The following is a 24,252-nucleotide window of genomic DNA, read 5'->3' on the forward strand; positions in this document are numbered from 1 at the left end:
ACTGATGGAATCCACTCAGTTTCCAGTTTCATGCCACTACAAAAACATCCTTATATAATTTTGATGGCAAACAAGGTAAGTTTGTTACCTATAAAAATTTTCATATATATATACATATATATATATTTGAAAAACTTGAAAACAGAATTTGAAATGTTTCCATTTTATGAAATTTTGTTGCTAGATGATTTAAGTTGTTACATATAAAAACTCGTTTGTATATTTGAAAAACTTGGCAACAATTTCCTAACTTATGCTTTTCTAACTTAAGCTTCTATATGAAGCATTTCAGTGAGTTTTGAGTTGACATGTTAAAAATGTGATAATGCGGTATAATTAAGTTACTATTCAAGAACAACTGATTGACATCTATTAGGTTGGAAATTTATGCACTGAATTTTAGCAAAAATCTTTGCTGAATTGGTGGCTGTATCTGAAAAGTGAATATCATGATTTATTTAGTTATGTGTAGCAAATATTGTCCTTCTTTCATGTGGATTTACAGCTCTTTGTGAGGTATCTGTTTTATCCATGACCGAGTTTTGAAATAAACTCATCTTAGAACCACACCTTTGAGTCACTGCATCAAAAGAATTAAATAATGAAGTAAATTCAATCATATTGCTATTAATATTAAGAATTATTAGAAAGGTTGTGATATAAATGAAATAATATTTTAAAGTTTTATTTACCTGCACTACACAAACCTTTTGTTTGGAAAATCCTTTTTTCTTTTTTTTATATGTTTTGTAACATGTAATAGCATCACAATACATGCATAATAGAAGAGGACAATAAAGACATTATACTTAAGAGTAGAAACAGAATATATGGAGGAAATAGATAGTGAAACTAAATACAAGTTCAGGAAGGAGAGTGCAAGCATTTTGGGGATCAGAAAAAATTTCATGTTAAAGGTAGGGGCTTGAGCTGTGTTTTGAAGAAAGAAAGGGATTTTGTGTGGGCAGAAGTGAGAATGGTCTTCATTCTAAGAAGTGCAGAGACCCATAAGGTGAGAGTTAAAATACTATATGAATGACCTTTTGCCTGGTCACCAGAATAGGCAGATGACTAATATACATGAAGTTAGAAATAGATTGGGGTAGGATGTGAAGGACTTTAAAAACTAAGTGGAAGAATTTATGTTTAACCTAAAAGTAATAAAATGTCACAAGAGTTTTTTGAGTAGGAGAATGATAAGCTTTGTGGGAAATCATGTTGGCTGCTATATAAGGTAGGACTAGAATGGGGAGAAATAAGGCAAGAAGAGACCTGTTGTTATTGAGTCATTTTTTTTCAGTTGTGCCTGACCTTTCATAACCCCTATTTGGAGTTTTCTTGGCAAAAATACTAGAGTGATTTGCCATTTCCTTCTCCAGCTCATTTTACAGATGAAGAAATTGAGGCACACAGGGATAAGTTTCTTGCCCAGAATCACACAGCTAGCAAATATTTGAGGCCAGATGTGCCATCTAGTTGCTTCTAATTAGATCAATTAGGAGGATTTTAATAATCTAGATAAAAGAAGATAAGGAAATGAGGAGCTGAATTTGTTAGATAGCCAAGTCACATTTAACTAGATATGCATTCCCAGGATAGATTTTGCAGCATCTTCATGAAAATCCAGTTTCTCAAATGTGTTTTACTTGGCAAAGAAATTGATCCCTTTTGTTTGTTTGGGAAAGAAGGGGTGATAGATGAGCAAACCATTTTGTGCATAGAAAATTTCAGTAAACCTTTATTATTAAGCACCTGTTATATACAATAGGAACTTCATGAGAACAAACCCCAAATATGAAATAGTTTTAGAAGGAAATTTATTTGATCATTTGGTAGAGGAAAGTGAGCTGAAAAACCGGTGTGGACATCTCTTCTTCAGGCTCTGGAAGGTTTACACTAAATACACTAGTATTTAGACAAATGAATGTGAACTACATGTATGTATTTAAGCAGTTTTGCCAAGAAGGGCAACTTGGAAGCAAGGGAAATTGAGATAGATCTTAGTAAATACAAACAAAAAAAAATTGGGGCCAAAATACAAAGGTTCAAACCACAAGCTTGGATGGGCTGAAAATAAAGACCTGAATGTGGGGGATCTAGAACTGGAGGAATCCCAGATTTCTTGTAACCATCTCGAGCATTTCTCAAGAGTTACTGAAGTCAGGTTGACAATCCTGAGTTCATACAATCTCTAATCACATAAATTTGGATTTAAATACTATAATAATTAGTAAGTTATCCAAATAGTATTATACATGAAAAAAATCACATTTTGATTTAGTAAATAGCAGACAGGTTTTGGATTCAGGAAAATTAGTGTGTGTTCATGCACATATTAGTTATGTGACCTGGGCAGGCCCATTTACCAGTTCATTGTCTAGGGAACTCTCAGAGATCATAAGTTGCAGAAAAGTTGCTTATCTACAGACACAGGCTTAAAGACACTTGAGAAAGTTAGAGAAAGAAATGTTTAGAAAGAAAAGTTGGAAAGGAGAAAACTAAGGAGAGAAATACTATAGAGCCATATGTCAGGTGCTAAGACCCTATTCTATAGAAATTTATGTTCCAGTGAAGGAGGAGATTATATTACCATTGTTGTGACATATACCCCAATCATTTGGGAATGCCAACTTTTCCTTTTGGATATTTTAGTGCTCTAAAGAGACTATTTTTTGGAGGGACTTCTGTTTAAAGTTGTGTCTTTTACTACATTTCCATTAGATAAGATTGTTGTTTTGTTTTGGCTAAGGAGATGTGATGTGTATTCCTCACACAACCAATTTCAAGATGTTGCTTTCAACAGATAACTTCCAAGTTGACATGGATCCTTCATCTTCCCACAACCTCAGACTCTGCAGCACTTCCAGTCCTTGGTTCCCTTTTTGTGTGTGTATATATGATTATATAAGTCATGATTATATAGAGTATCTGAGGATCTGGAATTTGGGATAGAATTTCTTTCTTACCTTGAAATGGTCACTAGATGGCCTACTAGCATTGCCTTTTTAATCAGCTTTCCTATGGCTGAAGGAAAGAAATAAGACTTTGTGCTGCTGTTTTTAATCTGAAGTGATGTTTTAAATACTGTTTTTAAATCTAGATTTTACTGGTGCTATAAATTGTTTAAAGGTTTGTCTTTCTACAAAATGGTGGTTTAATGACCTAAAATGTCTTTTACTCTGCACATAAAAACCAGGCTTTGCAGTTTGATTCTCAAGCATTGCCAAAATTTTCAGTGTTGGTCTGCATGCTTGGGGTGGGTGCTGTTTAGATAATAGAAATTTAATAGGTACATTAAAAATAGGAATGTCTTAATGTTCAAAGGCGTACTTGGCTTAAGAAAAAAGTGCAGAAACAGAGGAGAAACTTTTAAAATTTGGGATCAATGTGTTCATTAACTTGTTAGCGGCTTATTTATGGAGATTGAAATGAAAACACAAGGGCTACTATTTCTAGGGGGCATCTGTTGTGTGACCTGCAGATCTTTTCCCTGAGAAAAACAATGGTAAGCTATCATTACATGATAAAGTCATGGAGTCATGATTATTTAATCAATTAAGTAATAAATGCTTATAAAATGACTTCTATATACAAATCTCATTGAGTTTATTTTAAGGTACTTCTAGTAAAAGAAGAAAGAGCTCTTCACCTTTAGTCATTGGAGGTTCATAAACATACTTACGGAACAGGATGGTGCAGTGGATAAGAGAACTGATCTCAGAGTCAGGGAATTCCAGAATTCATGACCACCTTCTGATTCCTACTGGCTATGTAACTGGACAAATAGCTTAACTTTTCAGCATTATCGTGTAGCTGTACTACATGTACTCCTGTTGCCTGACTCCTAAAATTATATTGATTCAGTCTTCATTTGGGTCTCTAAATTAATTTTTTAAATATCCCTCCTGACAGATAAGAGACTGGATTCATTATAGATGCTCATCTGAAGAAGACTTCTAGCAATTCCCCTTGTTGCTTTTTATTATGTATCCACCCATGATGCTAGGGTAAGGGATCTGCATTTAGGCCTATACTCATTGCCATTTGGCTGGCCTGTGATTTCTTATTTTTGTTTTAAGAGAATGTGCCTAAAATAAATTATTTTGTGTGCAAATTATAAAGAGTGCACACTACTTCCAAGAGCAGATTGGGTGTCTAGAGAGCCTAAGGAATCTCAAGTCTAAATGGTCAGTTGGTGTGTGTCAGAAAAGTAATTTTATTTTGTTTCCTGGTTTTTCTTTTCTTTCTTTTTCTTCTTCTTCTTCTTCTTCTTTTTTTTTTTTGATATTATTTTTTCCCATTTAGAGATTGGATAGTAGTTTGTTGCAACTCATGATTTGTCATTAGAATGTGTTAGAAATGTTTTGAAGCTAGAATTTTTTGTCCTCCTTTGCTCTTCTTTAGATTCTTGCTTGACTGATTATTTCTGGCTCTATTGTGTCAGCATTGTAGCTTGAGATTCTTTTTCCACCCCACCCCATCCCACCCCCATTTCTATTGTGCTGCATCTTTGTGTGTTAATTACAAAAGTATAATTTAAATTTTTTTTGGAAAAAGAGACACTTTCTCCTTCCTCCCCTCTGTTCATCAGTTTTGATTTCAGGTTTAATTTTGATGTTTAGGCAGCAAAAGATTGGGCATCTACATTTATAGATTAATGTAAAAGCATAGCTGAGTAAGAGTTTTTAAAAGTGTACACTGTAGTTCCCCCCCAACTCCCCTCTCTCCCCCCCAGACAATTAGGGTCAGGTGACTTGCCCAGGGTCACATTGGTAGGAAGTGTTAAGTGTCTGAAGTCAGATTTGAACTCAAGTCCTCCTAACTTCAGGGCTGGTACTGTAGTATTTTTTAATCAAGAATTTTATATAAAATATATGTGACCAAGAATTTATCCCAAGAAACAGACTAAGAAACACTTAAAGAAAAAGAGAAGAAAAAAATTTAATCTCTTATTAATTGTCTTTAGTTTTTATATCCCTGGAAAAATGATTTTCTTTTAAGTATGTTTTCTTTTTTTTTTCTCCTCATTTAATAATATTTTATTTTTCTAATTACATGTAAAGATAATTTTCAGCATTCACTTAGAATTGCCTTTTATTTTTCCCAAATATATGCAAAGATAGTTTTCAGCATTCACTTTTGCAAAACTTAGTATTTCAAATTTTTCTAACCCCTCCTCTGGAGAGCAAAGAATCCAATATAGATGAAACCTGTTCAATTCCTCTAAACATATTTCCACATTTGTTATGTTATGCAAGATAAATCAGATCAAAGGGGAAAAAGAACATAAGAAAGAAAAAAAAAAAACAAAGCTACAACAACAAAATAAGGTGAAAATATTATGCTTTGATCCACATTCAATCTCCATAGTTCTCTCTGGATGTAGATGGCTCTTTCCATCATAAATCTATTGCAATTACCTTGAATCACCTTATTGTTGAAAAGAGCCAAGTCCATCACAATTGATCATTACATAATCTTGTTGCTAGATACAATGTTCTCTTGGTTCTGCTCACTTCACTTATCGTCAGTTTATATGAGTCTTTCCAGGCTTTTCTGAAATCAGCTTGCTGATCATTTCTTATAGAACAACAATAATATTCCATTACATTCATATACCATAATTTATTCAGCCATTGCCCAACTGATAGGCATCCACTCAGTTTTCAGTTCCTTGCCATTACAAAAAGGGTTGCTACAAAAATGCTTGTACTTGTGGGTTCTTTTCTCTCTTTTTATGTTTCTTTGGGATATAGACCCAATAGAGACATAGTTAGATCAAAAGGCATGTACAGTTTGATAGCCCTTTGGGCATAGTTCCAAATTTGCCCTCCATAATGGTTGGATCAGTTCACAATTCCACCAACAATGTATTTAGTATCCTACTTTTCCCATCTCTTCCAATATTTATCATTATCTTTTCCTGTCCAATTTGAGAGGTGTAAAGTGGTACCTCATAGCTGTCCTAATTTTTATTTCTCTAATCAATAGTGATTTAGAGCATTTTTTTATGTAACTAGAAATGGTTTTAATTTCTTCATTTGAAAATTGCTTGTTCATATCCTTTGACTATTTATCAATTGGGGAATGATTTTCAACATTCCCTTTTATAAGATTTTGATTTCCAAATTTTTTTTCTCCTTCCTTTCCCTCTCTTCTCTCTAAGATGGCAAGCAATCTTGGTTACAAATACAGTAGCCTTGTTGTGAAAGAAGAATCACAACAAAATGGAAAACACAAGAAGGAAAAAAATAAGAAAAAAAGTGAAAATAGTATGCTTCTATCTTCATTCAGATTTCATAGTTCTTTCTCTGGATGTGGTTAGTATTTTCAAGAATGAGTCTGTAGAATTGTCTTAGATCATAGTATTGCTAAGAGAGCTAATTCTATCAATAAAGTTGATCATCACACAATATTGCTGTTACTGTGTATAATGTGTTCTCCTGGTTTTGCTCGCTTTGCATCAGTTCACGTAAGTCTTTCCAGGTTTTTCTGAAATCTGCTTGCTCATCATTTCTTATAGAATAATAGTGTTCCATTAAATTCATATATCACAATTCATTTAGCCATTTCTCAGCTGATGGACATCTCCTCAATTTCCATTTCTTTGCCATCACCAAAAAAAACCCCTATACTTTTGTACTATATGCTATAAACATTTTTGTTCATGTGGGTCCTTTTCACATTTTTTAAATGATTTCTTTGGGATTCACACCCAGTAGTCATATTACTGAATCAAAGGATTTGCACGGTTTTATAACCATTTGGACGTAATTCCAAATTGCTCTCCAGAATAGTTTGGATCAGTTCACAACTCCACCATCAGTAGTGTTTCAGTTATCCAATCTTTTAGGTATGAGGTATTATCTCACAGTTGTTTTAATTTCTTTAATCAGTAATATTTTAGAATATTTTTCATTTGATTATAGATGGCTCTGATTTCTTTATCTGAAAATTACCTGTTCATATCCTTTGACCATTTGTCAATTGGGGAATGACTTGGTCTATTCTTATAAATTTGACTTTGTTTTCTATATATTTTAGAAATGAGGCCTTTATCAGCAACACTGGCTGTAAAAATTATTTCCCAGCTTTCTGCTTCCCTTCAAGCATATTTTCTGAATTAATAGGTAGATCTCAAACTAGAAGGGATCGTAGAGGTTATTTTGTGCAACTTCCATATTTATAGATGAAGAAACTGAGATAAGGAAAGTTTAAGTGACTAGTCCAAGTCACATAGGTAGTGTTGGGCAATATTTGATCCAGCTCCTCTGACTCAAGGGCTTTCCCACTATATTCTGCTTCTTCCCCATAAAAGATTTATCATAACATCACAATTTGAGATGATCATTAAGCACTATTCTCTCTTTGTCCAAAGCAATATTCTTGTAGAACAGTGAATTGCAATAACATGTTTCTTTTCTACAGAAGAGGATGTTTTAAATGAAAACATTGGGTTCAATATACTTAGAAAGTGTTAGTGCCCAAATTTTATTCGAAAAATACTACTACTACTACTACTATTAGTTAATTAATTATATTATATAGTTATATAGTTAAGTATATATTATGTAATTATATAGTTAATTAATAATTAGTTAGTATGTAGTAATACTACTAATATTTATGTCACCCAACCTTTCTTTTCAAGGACAAATAGAATTAAGTGTATTTTGTTACTGTAAATTAATCTTAAAATATAGCCAAGTTAAAAATCATACCTAGTAGTTTTAGCGTATTATATGGAGCATTCTGGAATTGAAGCATTACTGGTTTTTAAATTTTTAATTTTTCAGTTAACAAGCATTCATATTTTTTCTTTGATCTTTATCCCCTACTCTGAACTGAAAAAACAAAACAAAACAAAAAACCTTGTAATAAACACAAACAAAACAAATTCTCACATTGTCCTTATTTAATATCTATATCTGTCTATATCTTGCATCTGAGATATACATATCTCAGATGTCTCTATCAGGAGGTGATCTGCATAGTTTTATCACTGATTCTTTGGTGTCATGATTGGTCCTTGTATTGATCAGAGTTCTTAAGTCTTTCAAAGTTGTTTGTTTTTATAATGTTATTATAGTATACTTGGTATCAATTCGTATAAATCTTCCCAGGCATCTCTGATGCCTGTTCAACAGAAAGAAATCGACTCTTAGTTAATGGGCTCAGATTGAAAAGAAATAGCATACGAATGAAGTATTCACTGGTTTGCTATTTATTTATGACATCTCATATCATTTATTGAAATAACAAAATCTTTGCTTGAGTAAGGTCTTACTTCTCCAGCCATTATGAGTTCTTGGTTGATCTTTTCAAGGCCTTCTCATCCTTTGGATTCTATACCGTAGTAGACAGCTTGAGTGATAGTTCTCTTCATGTGGGTCTTTTACATAGGATTTTCCAGGTTGGATTTACACTTCTGCTCTTGTATTTCCTTGTCCCCCTCCCACTATCCCATATAGCTTCACTATCGATTATGTTTCGTGAGTGAGTGGGGCAAAATCAGATTCACTTACAGAGTTTAACAATTTGTGCTAAAACAACCTACTCTGGATTTGGCCACTTTTGCTGTCATGTGAAGCATGTATTCTTAAAAACCCCCAAACCAGCAAACAAAAAACAGCTCCAAACTATTTGGATTGGGGGTTAATGCATAGAAAATTTCTGAGTGTTTAATCCAAAAGAGATAAATTCAGTAATTGTAAGGATGCCTTTTGAATAAATCTAAGCTATCTGAAAAAATATTTAATGGTGCCTTTTTTTTTTTTAATATAGGATATTGTGCCTGTAGATGCATCTTATGAAGTAAAGGAGTTGTACGTTCCAGAAAATAAACTTCAGCTGGCAAAAACAGATGCAGAAACTTTGCCAGCATTGAAAATAAATAAGGTAGGGGTTAGAGGACATTTATTTGCTTTGCAGACAAAATATCTATGGCTATCTACTAGTGAAATTGAACTAATGTATTTTTAACTGAATAGTAATGATAACTGACCTTGATATAGTTACATAACAAAACAATAATCATAGCTAACAAAGATTAGTCTATTAAGATTTCCAAAGCATTTTATGTTTGTTATTTGATCTCTATAAAAACCCTTTTTATAGATAAGCCAAATGAGGCTTTGAGAGGTTGACTTGTCCAATATTATCTAGGTAGTTCTAAATGTCTGAAAAAGAATTTAAACCTTAGACTTCTTTATTCTCAGATCTAGTGCTCTTTCAATTATGCCTTAACATCCATACTGAAAAATATGTTTAAAAAATAAAACACACACACTCATATCCCTTTCCCTTATCTTCTATTTTCCTTTAATTAAAAAAAAAAGTTTCCATCCATCCATTATTTCTGATCTCAATAACAAGCATATTTATTTATTGCTGTTTCCTAATAGATGGACTTGACTTGGTAATGGTATTGTAATTTCTTGTTTTGATATGGACAGTTTTACTGAAATGGATCTGTGAACTTAACTTATGTACATGTTCCATACCATAATAAATTATTATTGGTAATGAAACTACCAAATATCAATTTGGTATTTCTTTTGAAATCTTGAAATTGCCATAAGAGCATGTCCATCTCTTACTCTTGACATTGTGACCAGTCTGTCCTCCTTTCTTAAGCCTACATTTCTTTTGTGATATTTTTTGCTCTTGTGCTCCTTTGTAACTCCTTGTTCGTTATTCTATAGCTTGCTGATCTTCGCCATGTATCACTCTGTGTATGGGACTTATTTTTAATTCTTTGGAGAGTAGGTTTCCATAACTAGGAGCAGCGAGGTGATGAAAGTGTTAGACTTGGAGTTAGGAAGACCTTAGTTCCAAGCTTGCATAGATACTTATTCATTGTGAGATCATGAACAAGTCATTTAACCTTTGTGTTTTCTTGATTTCTTTTCCTGTAAAAGAGAAATAATACTGGCATCTATTTTACAATATCATTATGAGACCCAAATGAAATAACATTGCCACCTTATGTGAATGCTAACTTTTATGAGCTAAGTGTTTAATCAGCACCTACTGTAAACATTTTTAGCAATACATTTTCCTTTTTTATACTACTATCCCAAGGTCACTAAACAAGCACATTTCAGTTAGTTCTCTCAAGGAATTTTTAAAAAGTTTTATTTATTCATGGCAAATACCTTGTTGGTGTAGAACTTTTAAGGTAGTGTATTGTTCTGCCAAATCAAATATTTTTTATAGTCAGTGAAGAGTATCACAGTGAGATCTTTTATTCTCACCATCTTTTGTTCATTTATTTTATGGTAAAAAAAAAAATATGGTCTCCTTGTGGAGTAATCCTTGTCTATTCTTTTCTAAGTCATATAGCAATGTGAGATAAAAATATTTATGCTAATACTGTGCTTGTTTTAGACATTGGCCTTCCGAATGTTTTATTTAGTATTCCAAGCCATTCCAAGCCCAGCTATGATGGGAATGAAGCTTTGCTACTTTGAGCCCATTATTCCCAAATGGAGATGCCAGTGGGAGACTCAGATGGACCAGTATGATGGAGAGATGCACTAGGGTGAGAACCCAGGTGTTGCGGGAAGTTCAGAATGAGAAGAGACAGGATTTAAACTCAGTACCTTTTGACTCCAAATCCATTCCCCTTTATTAACAAGCTTTGACATTTTGAAGAGCTATATAAATAGAAGCTCTTCTCCCTATGTCTTACATTTCACCCCTGTTTTCTGATCGACAATTGTTTTAAAACATTTATTGCTGTTTCAGATTTGGCTGCTTCCTGTTGTTATTTCTGCCATTCCTGCTGTTAGAAATATTAGAAATGGCACCTCCTAGTTCCACTCTTTTATTTCTTCATCTTCTCTCTACTTTTCTTAACTCTTCTTCTGAATTCTTTCTATTGCAACATTCTTTTTTTTCCTCCTCCTTTTCTTCCTCCTTTTTTCCCCCAATGTTGCAGAGTTCTTTACAGATATTTTATTTGATCTCTCAATAACCTTATGAGTTAAATGCTATTATGAGGAAACTAAGGGAGACAGATGAAGTGACTTGTCCAGAATCACATGGCTAGTAAGTGTCTACATTTGAACTCAGATCTTCCTGATTGTCAAGTCCATCACTCTTTGCACTGTGTTTCCTGTCTTCATTTTATGCAGTCTGAATAATTAAGCCAACTATATCTTAGTAGCTCCCTCGTCTCTTAACTGGAAATTTTTGTTCTTAGTGTGGCTTGCTAGATTATGGAAAAATTTAATATTCTTCCCTGAAAAGTTGGTCTCCACTTATTTCAAAATATAATTCCTTAACAGCCCCATAAAGAAAGAAGTGAAGTACATTAGGTAACTATAATTCAGTTGTGCATGTTCAGGTTAAGATCTTTTTGGTGGAATAATAAAAATTTAAAAATCACCCCTTCCCCCCAAACCCCTAATAAACAAAATAAATTTTTTTTTGGTTGAGTTTAATACCTTTATTTTGAAAACAAGGGTAATTCTTTTTTTTTTTTCTTTTAATAACTTTTTATTGACAGAACCCATGCCAGGGTAATTTTTTACAGCATTATCCCTTGCACTCACTTCTGTTCTGATTTTTTCCCCTCCCTCCCTCCACCTCCTCCCCCAGATGGCAAGCAGTCCTTTACATGTTGAATAGGTTACAGTATATCCTAGATACAATATATGTGTGCAGAACTGAACAGTTTTCTTGTTGCACAGGGAGAATTGGATTCAGAAGGTATAAATAACCCGGGAAGAAAAACAAAAATGCAAGCAGTTTATATTCATTTCCAGTGTTCTTTCTTGGGTGTAGCTGCTTCTGTCCATCCTTGATCAATTGAAACTGAATTAGTTCTCTTTATTGAAGAGATCCACTTCCATCAGAATACATCCTCAAACAGTATCGTTGTTGAGGTATATAATGATCTCCTGGTTCTGCTCATTTCACTTAGCATCAGTTCATGTAAGTCTCGCCAGTCCTCTCTGTATTCATCCTGCTGGTCATTCCTTACAGAACAATAATATTCCATAACGTTCATATACCATAATTTACTCAACCATTCTCCAATTGATAGGCAACCATTCATTTTCCAGTTTCTAGCCACTACAAACAGGGCTGCCCCAAACATTTTGGCACATACAGGTCCCTTTCCCTTTTTTAGTATCTCTTTGGGGTATAAGCCCAGTAGAAACACGATGGATCAAAGGGTATGCACAGTTTGATAACTTTTTGAGCATAGTTCCAAATTGCTCTCCAGAATGGCTGGATGTGTTCACAATTCCACCAACAATGTATCAGTGTCCCTGTTTTCCCACATCCCCTTCAACATTCCACATTATCTTTCCCTGTCACTCTAGCCACTCTGACAGGTGTGTAGTGGTATCTCAGAGTTGTCTTAATTTGCATTTCTCTGATTAATAATGATTTGAAGCATATTTTCATATGGCTAGAAATAGTTTCAATTTCTTCATCTGAGAATTGTCTGTTCATATCCTTTGACCATTTATCAATTGGAGAATGGTTTGATTTGTTATAAATTAGAGTCAATTCTCTATATATTTTGGAAATGAGGACCTTTATCAGGACCTTTAACTGTGAAAATGTTTTCCCAGTTTATTGTTTCCCTTCTAATCTTGTCTGCATTAGTTCTGTTTGTACAAAAACTTTTCAATTTGATATAATCAAAATTTTCTATTTTGTAGTCAATAGTGATCTCTAATTCTTCTTTGGTCATAAATTCCTTCCTCTTCCACAGGTTTGAGAGGTAAACTATCCTATGCTCTTCCAATTTATTTATAATCTCATTCTTTATGCCTAGGTCATGAACCCATTTTGACCTTATCTTGGTGTATGATGTTAAGTGTGGGTCAATGCCTAGTTTCTGCCATACTAATTTCCAATTTTCCCAGCAATTTTTGTCAAATAATGCATTCTTATCCCCAAAACTGGGGTCTTTGGGTTTGTCAAACACTATATTATTAAAGTTATTGGCTGTTTTGTCCTTTGAAGCTAACCTATTCCATTGATCAACTAGTCTATTTCTTAGCCAATACCAGATGGTTTTAGTAACTGCTGCTTCATAATATAATTTTAGATCTGGTACAACCACAAAATAAATTCTTAAAGTTCGCTGGTTTGTTTAGCACAGTGCTTAGCCCAGTGCCTGGCATACAATAGGTGCTTAATAAATGTTGGTCTAGTGATGAATGAATATGATGCTCACTCTCTTTGTAATATGGCATTTGGTTACTTTCAGCAAATAATAGATATGTGACTTTGCTTTTCTTTGTCTTCTTTTAGTTGGACATGCAATGGGTGCAGGTTTTGGCAGAAGGCTGGGCAACTCCGTTAAATGGTTTCATGAGAGAGAGGGAATACCTGCAGTGCCTTCATTTTGATTGTCTGCTGGATGGTGAGACATTTTACATTAAATAGCACACTTATTTATAGAAATTCTGGATTTACTATTATTTTCTTAATCTTTTCTACCTCCAAAATATTCCTCATAGTATAAAAGATATTTCAATATCTCCCCTCTTATTTTACAGATGAGTAGGTTGAATTTTAGGGTGCTTAAATGACAATTTCTGGTAGAGCTGAGATTTGAACTTAGATCCTATGAGTCTAGGTTGATGCATTTTCTATCACATTACCCTTTGTTTCCCAGAAATAATTGTAGCCTTTTGATTTTTAGAGAAAAATTGCTTATAGAATATAACTTCACTTCATTTCATCACTTCTTCAATTTAGAAGTGATGAAAAATAGTTTCTTATAATTTTCTTATCATTTATTTTACCAAACTAAAAAAAAAATGGGTAATGAAAAGTTTAAAATTCTCCTCAAGGGATATTTAAATATTATGTACATTATGTTGGAAACATTTATACAAAAATACTTTCAACCTTTTCTAGATATTTTTCTAAGTATTTAGAGACATGTATTTTGATGGTATCATAATTTTGATTTACTGACAAATATATAAAATCATAAAAATTACTAAGAATCATGATAATCATTCTTAGTTTATAACAGTTAAAACCTAGACTAACCATCCTTAACTTTGCAAATTAATTTTTGTTGAAAAACATGAAATAACACCTTTTGATTTTTCTCCCTAAGCATTAAATAGCAAGAGCCAGTTGCCATTTCTTCTGTTGCAGAGGTCTTAACCTGAATACCATGGACCCGTAGGTTTCAGGGCATCTGTGAACTCGAATGGGGGAAAAAACCCTTTATTTTTACTCATCTTGGTTTCCTTTGTAATCTTCTGTCTTTTTAGTTTATTCATTTTAAAAAATGATTCTCAGAGGAATCTCCAGGTTTTACCATACTGCTAAAAGGATCTGTGACACTGATTTTCCTTTGGCAGATAGATTCCCAAATATTTTATCCAATTGACAGTTATTTTAAATGAAATTTCTCTTTTTATGTCTTGCTGTTGGATTTTGTTGGTATTGTATAAAAATGCTGAGGATTTATGTGGATTTATTTTGTATCCTGCAACTTGGCTAAAGTTGTGGATTATTTCTAATAGCTTTTTAGTAGAATCTCTGGGATTCTCTAGGTATATCATCATATCATCTGCAAAGAGTGATAATTTGGTTTCCTCATTACCTACTCTAATATCCTTTATCTCCTTTTCATCTTTTATTGCCAAAGCTAGCATTTCTAATACAATATTGAATAGTAATGGTGATAGTGGGCAACCTTGTTTCACTCCTGATTTTATTGGGAATGGTTCCAGTTTATTACCATTACAAGATGCTTATTGATGGTTTTAGATAGATGCTACTGACTATTTTAAGGAAAAGTCCATTTATTCCTATATTCTCTAGTGTTTTTAATAGGAATGGATGTTGGATTTTCTCAAATGCTTTTTCTGCATCTATTGAGATGATCATATGATTTTTGTTAATTTGGTTATTGATATAGTCAATTATGTTAATAGTTTTCCTAATATTGGACCAGCCATGCATTCCTGGTATAAATCCTAGTTGGTCATGGTGTATTATTCTGAAGATGATTTTCTGCAATTTTTTTGCTAATATTTTATTTAAGATTTTTTGCATCAATGTTCATTAGGGAGATTAGTCTATAATTTTCTTTCTCTGTTTTCAACATACCTGGTTTAGGTATCAGTACCATGTCTGTGTCATAAAAGGAATTTGGTAGGACTCCTTCAATCCCTATTTTTTCAAATAGTTTATATAGCATTGGAGTTGATTGTTTTTTAAATGTTTGGTAGAATTCACATGTAAATTTTTTTCTTAGGGGATTTTTTTCTTAGGGAGTTGATTAATAGCTTGTTCTATTTCTTTTTCTAAAATGGGACTGTTTAACCAATTTGTTTCTTCCTCTGTTAATCTGGGCAAGCTATATTTTGAAAATATTCATCCATTTCATTTAAGTTATCAAATTTATTGGATAAAGTTTGGCAAAGTAACTACTAATTACTGCTCTAATTTCTTCTTCTAAAACTTCTATGTCTTCTTTTCATTTTTAAGACTAACAATTTGATTTCTCTTTTTCCTTTTTCTAATCAAATTTACCCAGGGTTTATCTATTTTGTTGTTTTTTTTTCATAGAACCAACTCTTAGTTTTATTTATTAATTCAATAGTTTTCTTTTTATTTTCAATTTTATTAATCTTTTATTTTTAGAATTTCAAGTTTAGTATTTGATGGGGGTTTTTAATTTGCTCTTTCTAACTTTTTTAGTTGTAATTCAAAATTCATTGATTCTCTCTTTCTCTATTTTATGCGAGTAGACCTCTAGAGATATAAAATTTCCCCTTATTATCGCTTTGGTTGCATCCCACACATTTTGGTATGACATCTCATTATTGTCATTCTCTTGGGTGAAATTATAAATTGTGTCTATGATTTGCTGTTTCACCAAATCATTCTGTAGGATGAGATTATTTAATTTCCAATTACTTTTTGGTCTATTTTCCCCTGGCTTTTTATTTGAATGTAATTTTTATTGCATCGTGACCTTAAAGGGATGCATTTACTATTTCTGCCTTTCTGCATTTGAATTTGAGGTTTATATGGCCTAATATATGGTCAATTTTTGCATAGGTTCCATGAACTGCCAAGAAGAAAGTGTACTCTTTTCTGTCTCCATTTAGTTTTCTCCCAAGATTTATCATACCTAATTTTTCTAGTATTCAGTTTATCTCTTTAACATCTTTCTTATTTATTTTGTGGTTTGATTTATCTAGTTCTGAGAATGCAAGATTGAGATCTCCCACTATTATAGTTTTGCTGTCTATTTCTTCTTGCATCTCTCTTAGCTTCTCCTTTAAGAATTTAGATGCTACACACCACTTGGTGCATATATGTTTAATATTGAGATTGCTTTGTTATCTATGCTACACTTTAGCAAGATATAGTGCCCTTCCTTATTTCTTTTAATTAGATCAATTTTTGCTTTTGCTTGATCTGAGATCAGGATGGCTACCCCTGCCTTTTTTACTTCACCTGAAGCATAGTAGATTCTGCTCCAGCTTTTTACCTTTATATTATAGGATTCTGGCTTTTAATCCAATCTGCTATCTGCCTCCACTTTATGGGGGAGTTTACCCCATTCATATTTATGGTTAAAATGACTAATTCTGTATTCTCTGCCAACTTGTTTACCCCAGATTATGCTTTTCTCTTTTCTCTCTCCCTTATCCCTCTCCTCAGTATTAAACTTGTGAGCACCACTTGCTTCACATAACCCTCTGCTTTAGGATCCCTCCCCCCACCTTAGAGTCCCTCCCTTTTTCTTAAACCTTTCCTTTACAATTTTGTATTCCCTTCTATTTATCTTACTCCTTCTCTTTTCACTTTTCCCCTTCCAGTTTTCAGTGAAGTGGAAGAAGTTTCTCTGTAAAAAAGAATATATCTAATTTTTTCTCTTTGAGCCAGTTCTGATTACTATGTTCATCCCCTCCCTTCTTTCCCTTAGATATAATAAGTTTCCTTTGCCTCTTCATGAGATGTAGTACCTCCATTTTTTCCTTTTTCTGGTTTAATTTCCTTTCTACTTCTAGCTTCTTTTTTAAATATTGTAACAATAAAACCAAATTATACATTTATTCTTTATGTATATTCATAACAGAAATATAGTTCCCAAGATTTCTTTTTACCTTTTTATGTTTATCTTGAGACCTTTATTTAGTTGGAGATCAAACTTTTTGTTTAGTTCCATTTTTTTCATCAGAAATAGATGGAATTCACCTATTTCATTGAATGTCCATCTTCTTCCCTGGAAGAAAATGCTCAGTTTGGCTTGGTAAGTGATTCTTGGCTGCATATCAAGTTCCTTAGCCTTGTGGAATATAAGATTCCAGTCCCTTTGATCCTTTAATGTGGATGTGGCTAGATCCTGAGTAATCCTTATTATGGCTCCTCTGTATTTGAATTGCCTTTTTCTTTTCTAGCTGCTTATTGTGTTTTTTGCTTGGTCTGATAGTTCTGGAATTTAGCCACAACATTTCTTAGAGTTTGTATAGGTTCCATGAACTGCCAAGAAGAAAGTGTACTCTTTTCTGTCTCCATTTAGTTTTCTCCCAAGATCTATAATTAGGATCTCTTTCAGTAGGTAATGGACAAATGCTTTCAATGTCTATTTTACCCTCCATTTCTATAACATCTGGGCAGTTCTCTTTGATGATTTCCTGGAAAATAGTGTCTAGGCTCTTTTTTTCATCATGATTTTTAGGAAGTCCAATAATCCTCAGATTATCTCTCCTAGATTTGTTTTCCAGGTCTGTTGTTTTCCCAAGTAGGTATTTAACACTTTTTTTTCTATTTTTTCATTTTTTTGATTTTGTTTTACTGATTCTTGGTGTCTCCTTGAGTCATTCATGTCCATTTGTTCACTCTGATTTTTAATGAATTATTTTCTTCATTTACTTTTTAAATTTCTTTTTGTAATTGTCCAAGTGAGTTGTTTTGTTATATGGAATTTTTTTCTATTTCGCCAATTTTATTTTTTAGAGAGCTATTTTCTTTTTCCAATTCACTAATTTTGTTTTCCTTGAAATTGTTTACCTTTTCCAATTCACTAATTCTGTTTTTCAGGGAGTTGATTTCTTTATCCACTCTTATCTTTAAATGAGTGGGATGACTTATCCAGATGCTCTTGCCAAGCTTTCTTTTCCTTTCCCCATTTTTCTTCTGGCTCTCTTGTAAGAGCCTTTTTAATTTCTTCTGTGAGACCCTTGTGTGGTGGTGACCAGATCATATCCTTCTTTGAGGTTTCATCTAGAGACAGTCTGTTTTTAGTCTCCTCAAGGTTTGAAATCTACTCTCTTTCCATATAGAGGCTATCTATAGTTAGAGCCCACTTTAATGTTTTACTCATTTTGATAAAAAAGAAACAGCCTCCTACCCTCCCCCCCCCCCCCCCCAAACCCAACAACTGTAGTCTGCTTTTGGGGCAGTGTGGTATTACCAAGCTTCCTCTACAGACAACAGGAAGTATCAGTAAAGCAGCAGTGAGACAACAGTGACTGTGCTGGATCAGCGTCTGCACTAGGATTAGCATCTATGCTGTGGTCAGCGTCTGCGTGTTGAGTCCCTCCCGGTACTGGATGGGTGTGGCCAGGTCCCAAGAGACTCTAGCATTTTAGGGTTATTGTCTTTACCCTCTATGTTTATAGCTTCTCTGCTGATCTATTGGCTTGCTGCCAGAGCAAAGTAGCCACACTGTGGTAAAGTTCTCCCCGTAAATTTTCCACTAGTTGAGACCAAACTCCTTCCCCCCTTCCCCCCACTCTGCTCAGCTTGAGCTGTCTTCTGTGCTCTCATTGCCTATCTGTCTGAGTCTGCCTGGCCTGGCTGATCCCGCCCACCAACCAAAATATACCTTTTCTGGTGAATTTTGAAGATATTCTGTTGGTAATGTGTTATACTCCCAATATTGGTGGATTTTGACAGTTAAGCACTAATTCTGAGACCTTTCATAATAGAAGTAGTCTGAAGATAAGGAAGAGCTTAGATAGAGGCATGTGTCCTCTCTGCCATCTTGGCTCTGCCCCCTCCAATGATTGTTTAATGAAGGTGACTATGGTAAGTCAGGTATTGCAAACAGCCTTCTCCATTCTCCACTTTATGCCTCTTTGGGTTATTTTTTCACATTAGTTAAAACAATAGCTCTATGATCCACAGCTCGAGTTAGTGCAATTCATGGGTTGATGTAGAATCACTGTGTTGATTACATTTCATTTGAGCATTTTTCTAAATAGAAATGCTGGTTAGTAGTAGGTCTGCCTCCCCTGAAAGACAGATACTTCTCTGTCTGTATTTTATATGTATGTATTTTCTAAGTACCAGTGGAACATGGTTATAAACTTGAACCCTAAATGGTTTAACACTAAGAATACCCCTAAACTTTCAAGTGCCTGATAATGTGGAACTGATGTATGCATGTTTTTTTTCCCCCTTTGTCCTGTAGGAGGAGTAATTAATTTGTCAGTGCCTATTGTACTGTCAGCTACTCAAGAGGATAGAGAGAGACTGGATGGCTGTACAGCATTTGCCTTGATGTATGAAGGTCATCGAGTTGCCATCCTTCGAAATCCCGAGTTCTTTGAACACAGAAAAGAGGAACGCTGTGCTAGACAGTGGGGAACAACATGCAAGGAACACCCATACATCAAGGTTATATTAACTCTCTCCCCTCCAAGTATTTGCATTTACAGTGATCTTTCTGAGCTTATGTTTTATCATGATCATTTTGATCTCTCTATTGGCAGGCAGTATGAGTTCAGCTGAAATAAATCTTATCAGAATAATTTGATCTCTTTGTTTCTGCAATAATAACTGGGCTAGGGGTTAGGAGAATGCCATGGAAATAATATACCTGTATTTCAGTAAGGAATTTGGTCGATTATCTCACATTATCATTGGGAACTGAATGAGGAAATGAAGCTGGATTTTTTACAAGCAGGACCTGCAATATTTGATAACATATCTATTATGAAATAAAAAGTAAATTTAGGCCTGTGTGGCTTTGAAAGAACGACTTAGAACCAATGGGCTTTTTCAGGCCCTTTTTATGTCAAGATAATATACCTCATTCTACCCTCTCTTTCCTCTTCTACCAGTATACTTCTTTTTCTCACCTCTTAATTTTATTGTTTTAGGTAAGTATACCTTCCTATTTAATTCACATCTGTGCCCTCTGTTTATATTTATTCCTTCTAACTGCCCTAATAGTAGGAAAGTTTTTAAGAGTTACAAGTATCATTTCCCCATTAAGAATGCAAACAGTTTAACCTTACTGAATCCCTTTTGATTCCTTCTTATTTATCTTTTTATGCTTCTCTTGAGTCGTATTTGAAAGTCAGAATTTTTATTCATCTTTGTTCTTTTCATTAGAAATTCTTGAAATTTCCTTTGTTTTACTGAATGTCCATTTTCCTTTGGAAGGATTGTACTCACTTTTGCTGCTTAGGTAGTTCTTAATTGTAATCCTACTTCTTTTACCCTCAGTAATATGTTCCAAGCCCTCTGATTTTTTAATGTAAAAATTGTTTAATCTGACGAGTCTGTGAGATTTGAATTTTTTCTTTTTGGCTGCTTGCAATATTTTCCCTTGAAATGCGGTCTCTGGAATTTTGCTATAATATTCCTGGGAGTTTTCATTTTGATATCTCTTTCAGGAGGTGATTAGTGAATTCTTTCATTTTCTATTTTATCTGGTTTAAGAATATCACCACAGTTTTTTCTGGATAATTTTTTGAAAGATGATGCCCACACTCTTTTTTTGATCATGGTTTTCAGAGAGTTCAATAATTCTTATATTACCTCTCCTGGATGTATTTTTCAGCTCACTTGTTTTTCTAATAAGATATTTCACATTGTCTTTGATTTTTTTCATTATTTGGATTTTGTTTGATCATTTCTTGATGTCTCATAAAGTCATTAGCTTCTACATGCCCAATTTTCTTCAGTGAGCTTTTGTATCTTCTCTTCCATTTGGCCAGTTCTACTTTTTAAGGAATTATTCTCTTCAGTGAATTTTTGTATATCTTTTTCCATTTGGAAAATTTAGCTTTTCAAGGGATTTTTTTCTTCCTTGGATTTTTGGGCTCCTTTTTTTTTTTTTTTTTTTTAATCATTTGGCTTATTTTTTTAAGTGTTATTTCCTTTAGCATTTTTTTTTTGTGTGTGCTACCCTTACCAAACTGTTCACCCATTTTTCATGATTTTTTGTGATCATTCTCATTCTTCCCCGTTTTTCCTCTGCCTCTTTTATTCAATTTTAAAAATACTTTTTGAGTTCTTCCTTGTCCTGAGACCATTTTATATTCTCTTTTGAGGCTTTGGATGTAGTATTTTGATTTTGTTGCCTTTTTATGTTTGTGCTTTGATCTTTTTTTGTCACTATAGTAAAGATCTTTTTCTGCTCTTTGTTAACTTTTCTAACCTATTTCTTGATTTTTAACTCTATGCTAAAGTAGAGCTCTGTTTCCAGAGTGGGGGGTGTTATCCCAAGTTTCAGGTGTTTTTTGCAGCTTTTTTTGTTTTTGATTTTTTTATAGATAATTCTGGAGACCTTTTTATAAGACAGTGTGATCTAGGGTGAGGTGTGTTTACTCATTTTCTGGTCTGCTGAGAGACAACAAATACTCTTTTCTGCCCTAGAAGTGTGACCAGGGTCTCAGTTCCTTTGTGGCCTAAAGCTCTGGTGCACTAGTGCTCCTCTTTGCCCTGGAACTGAGACCCAGAACTGTAATTCAGATCCACATATGGGCAATGCAATAGAGTCCTATCTTCAGTGCCAGCAAAGAGATCCCTGCAATCTCCTTCTGACCTCTTTACCCATCTCTGAGATGAGAGGTTTGAAAATTGCCACTGTTGCTGCTGCCATTGATTCAGTCACTCCCAAGACCTCCTGTGTTTTGCTGGACTGTGCTGGACCGTGCTCCATCGTCACTCTGGTATAACAGACCTTTGCTGTCCACTTTATAAATTATCTTGGACTGGAAGATTGTTTCATCCTGTCCTTTACGGGTTCTACAGCTCCAGAAATTGTTTTGAGACATCTCTTAAAATTGAAATTGGAGGGGTTTCATGAAGAGCTCAGAGAAGGCCTTATCTTTTTTCTGCCACCTTGGCCCCATTCTCCTCTTTAATGTTATTGAAATGATTTTTATTCAGTTAATTAGATGAAGAATTTATTTTGTAGTCTTCTTTCTTCTTCTGGTTTATACTATTTTTCATAGATAAACTTCATTTGACTACTCTCTGAATTAGCACAAATTAGTTTGAATTCAAATTAATGAAGTCTTTTTTTTAGGGGAGAGTGGGGGAAGCATGCTGGATTTATCCCCTTCTCTCTCTCTCTCTTTCTCTCTCTCTCTCTCTCTTTTTTACATTAATACATATTTATAGGATAAAATAAATATTTTTATTATTTAATATAATAAAAAAGATGATTTTACATGATACTACAAATCTGCTAACTTGCTGTTTCTTTCAAATATATAACAATATATATCATTGTTATCATATAAATTTCTTTTTTTTTTCTGCCATCCTCTCATTTCTCCTAGAGATGGCTATCATCAGACACAAACAAATAAATACTTATGTAAAATTACTCTATACATACTTCTGTTTGTCAGTTCTTTCTCTGCATGCAGACAGTGTCTTTCTTCATATATCCTTTGTAGTTAATTTGGAAATTTTTAATAGTCAAAATAACTTATTCACTGAAAGTTATATTTAAAACAGTATTTCTGTTTTACAGTATTCTGTTCATTTTGCTTTTCATTATTTCATACAAATCTTTCCATTTTTTTCTAAGATCACTGAGCTCATTATTAATGAAGATATTAAGGAAATCTTAGAATTATGTTGGAGTAGAAGACCATTGTGGAATCAAATAATAGTCATAATAGCTAAAACTTTATATAGTGCTTTGAGGTTTACAAGATACAAATTATCTCATAGAAATTATTTCATTTCATCCTTAAATCTTTGGAAGTAGGTGCTACTATTATCTTTGTTTTACTGATGAAACTGAAACAAGCAGTAGAGAAATGGCTTTCCTAAACTCAAATGTGGACAATCTGCCCACTCTCCTCTGTTCTACCCCTGCTGTCTCTGGAAGATTTAGAACTATATAATAATTGGAAATGATTGGTATTTAATTGAAAATGTCATTCACATTTAATTGAAAATGTCACACAAATTACAAGTATATGAGAGTCAGTCACCAAATAAGATTAGGATACACATTTCAATTTCCTCATTATAAGAAAGTATTTTAAAAAGTTGGAATTGAAATGTTTCTTGAATCCTTCCTTCCCTGGAAATTGAATCTTGCTTTATTAGCTTAAGGTTTTATAGTATTTCCTTTTCGGAAGCTTTGTTTGCCAAGATGGCACCATCCCACTGTCCACTTTGACTTGTCTACAGTCTGCTGTAAATTTGGATGGAAAATTTAATTGTTTGTTTCCTGGCTTCACAGGAACACCCTATTTTCCTACTCCTGTCACAATGGATTAAGCAGTCTTTGTAATTATTTTTCTTTAGGGCAATGAAGCCATTGCTAGAGGTTTCAGGAGGTACAAGGGGAGCATTACATTCCATATACTGCATACACATCGCTTTTTAATTGTTCATTTTCTGTCAACACATCATTGTATCCAAGACTAGCTAATAAATCTAAATTATATTAGACATAGTTCATTGTAAAGTTTTATTTCCCTGTTCTGATGTTACCAAATTTTTATTAACAAGCATCAAAGCAGTGTTGTGCTCTTTTTTACAATAAAAATTTGTTGATTTTGGCTAGATTTTTGTGGATGTGAGGCATTTTCTCCTTTTGAATTTGCTGCTCTTAGCCATAGGTTCTTAAGGTTGAAAATAATTCTGATTTTGTGATCCTTCTCATTTGATGCCCAGCTATTTGTTGTGAATGTTTTTCTCTTAGAAGGTGCTCTGTCATACACATGTAGCAGTCCACAATGACGTTGATTTCTCCAGGTTGGACTTTTCCTGGATGCTCTCCAAGTCTGACAATTAAGAAAGTTGGGTTATTTCAGCTGGTTGGAGATCACTTTATAATGGTCTCCCCTGTTGGTCATTATTGATAAAGAAGTCTATCCTTCATGACATTTATCTGATGTGTGTTATATACTAATATCTTCTAGGTATCTCAGGTTTTTATGTGTCATGGGTTTTGTTCGAGAAGAAAAGAACAGTTTAGATGTGATAGATGTGAATGTTAAGTGATAGAATTTTCTAAGAAGCACATTTCAAAAAGTG

At 33.6% G+C, this 24,252-nt stretch overlaps 1 protein-coding gene across 1 annotated transcript in view; it reads left to right on the plus strand.

Moving 5' to 3' along the window:
* The window catches only part of PAPSS1 (3'-phosphoadenosine 5'-phosphosulfate synthase 1), a 112,221-nt gene that overhangs the window by 41,113 nt on the left and 46,856 nt on the right, over window positions 1-24,252 (plus strand). Inside the window, exons 7-9 of the mRNA XM_051965260.1 lie at window positions 8,785-8,898; window positions 13,279-13,390; window positions 19,427-19,632. Of these exons, the coding sequence (XP_051821220.1) occupies window positions 8,785-8,898; window positions 13,279-13,390; window positions 19,427-19,632 (432 nt within the window). The remainder of the gene's footprint in view (window positions 1-8,784; window positions 8,899-13,278; window positions 13,391-19,426; window positions 19,633-24,252) is intronic.

This window comes from Antechinus flavipes, chromosome 6, assembly GCF_016432865.1.
Source record: "Antechinus flavipes isolate AdamAnt ecotype Samford, QLD, Australia chromosome 6, AdamAnt_v2, whole genome shotgun sequence".
Taxonomy (NCBI): Eukaryota; Metazoa; Chordata; class Mammalia; order Dasyuromorphia; family Dasyuridae; genus Antechinus; species Antechinus flavipes.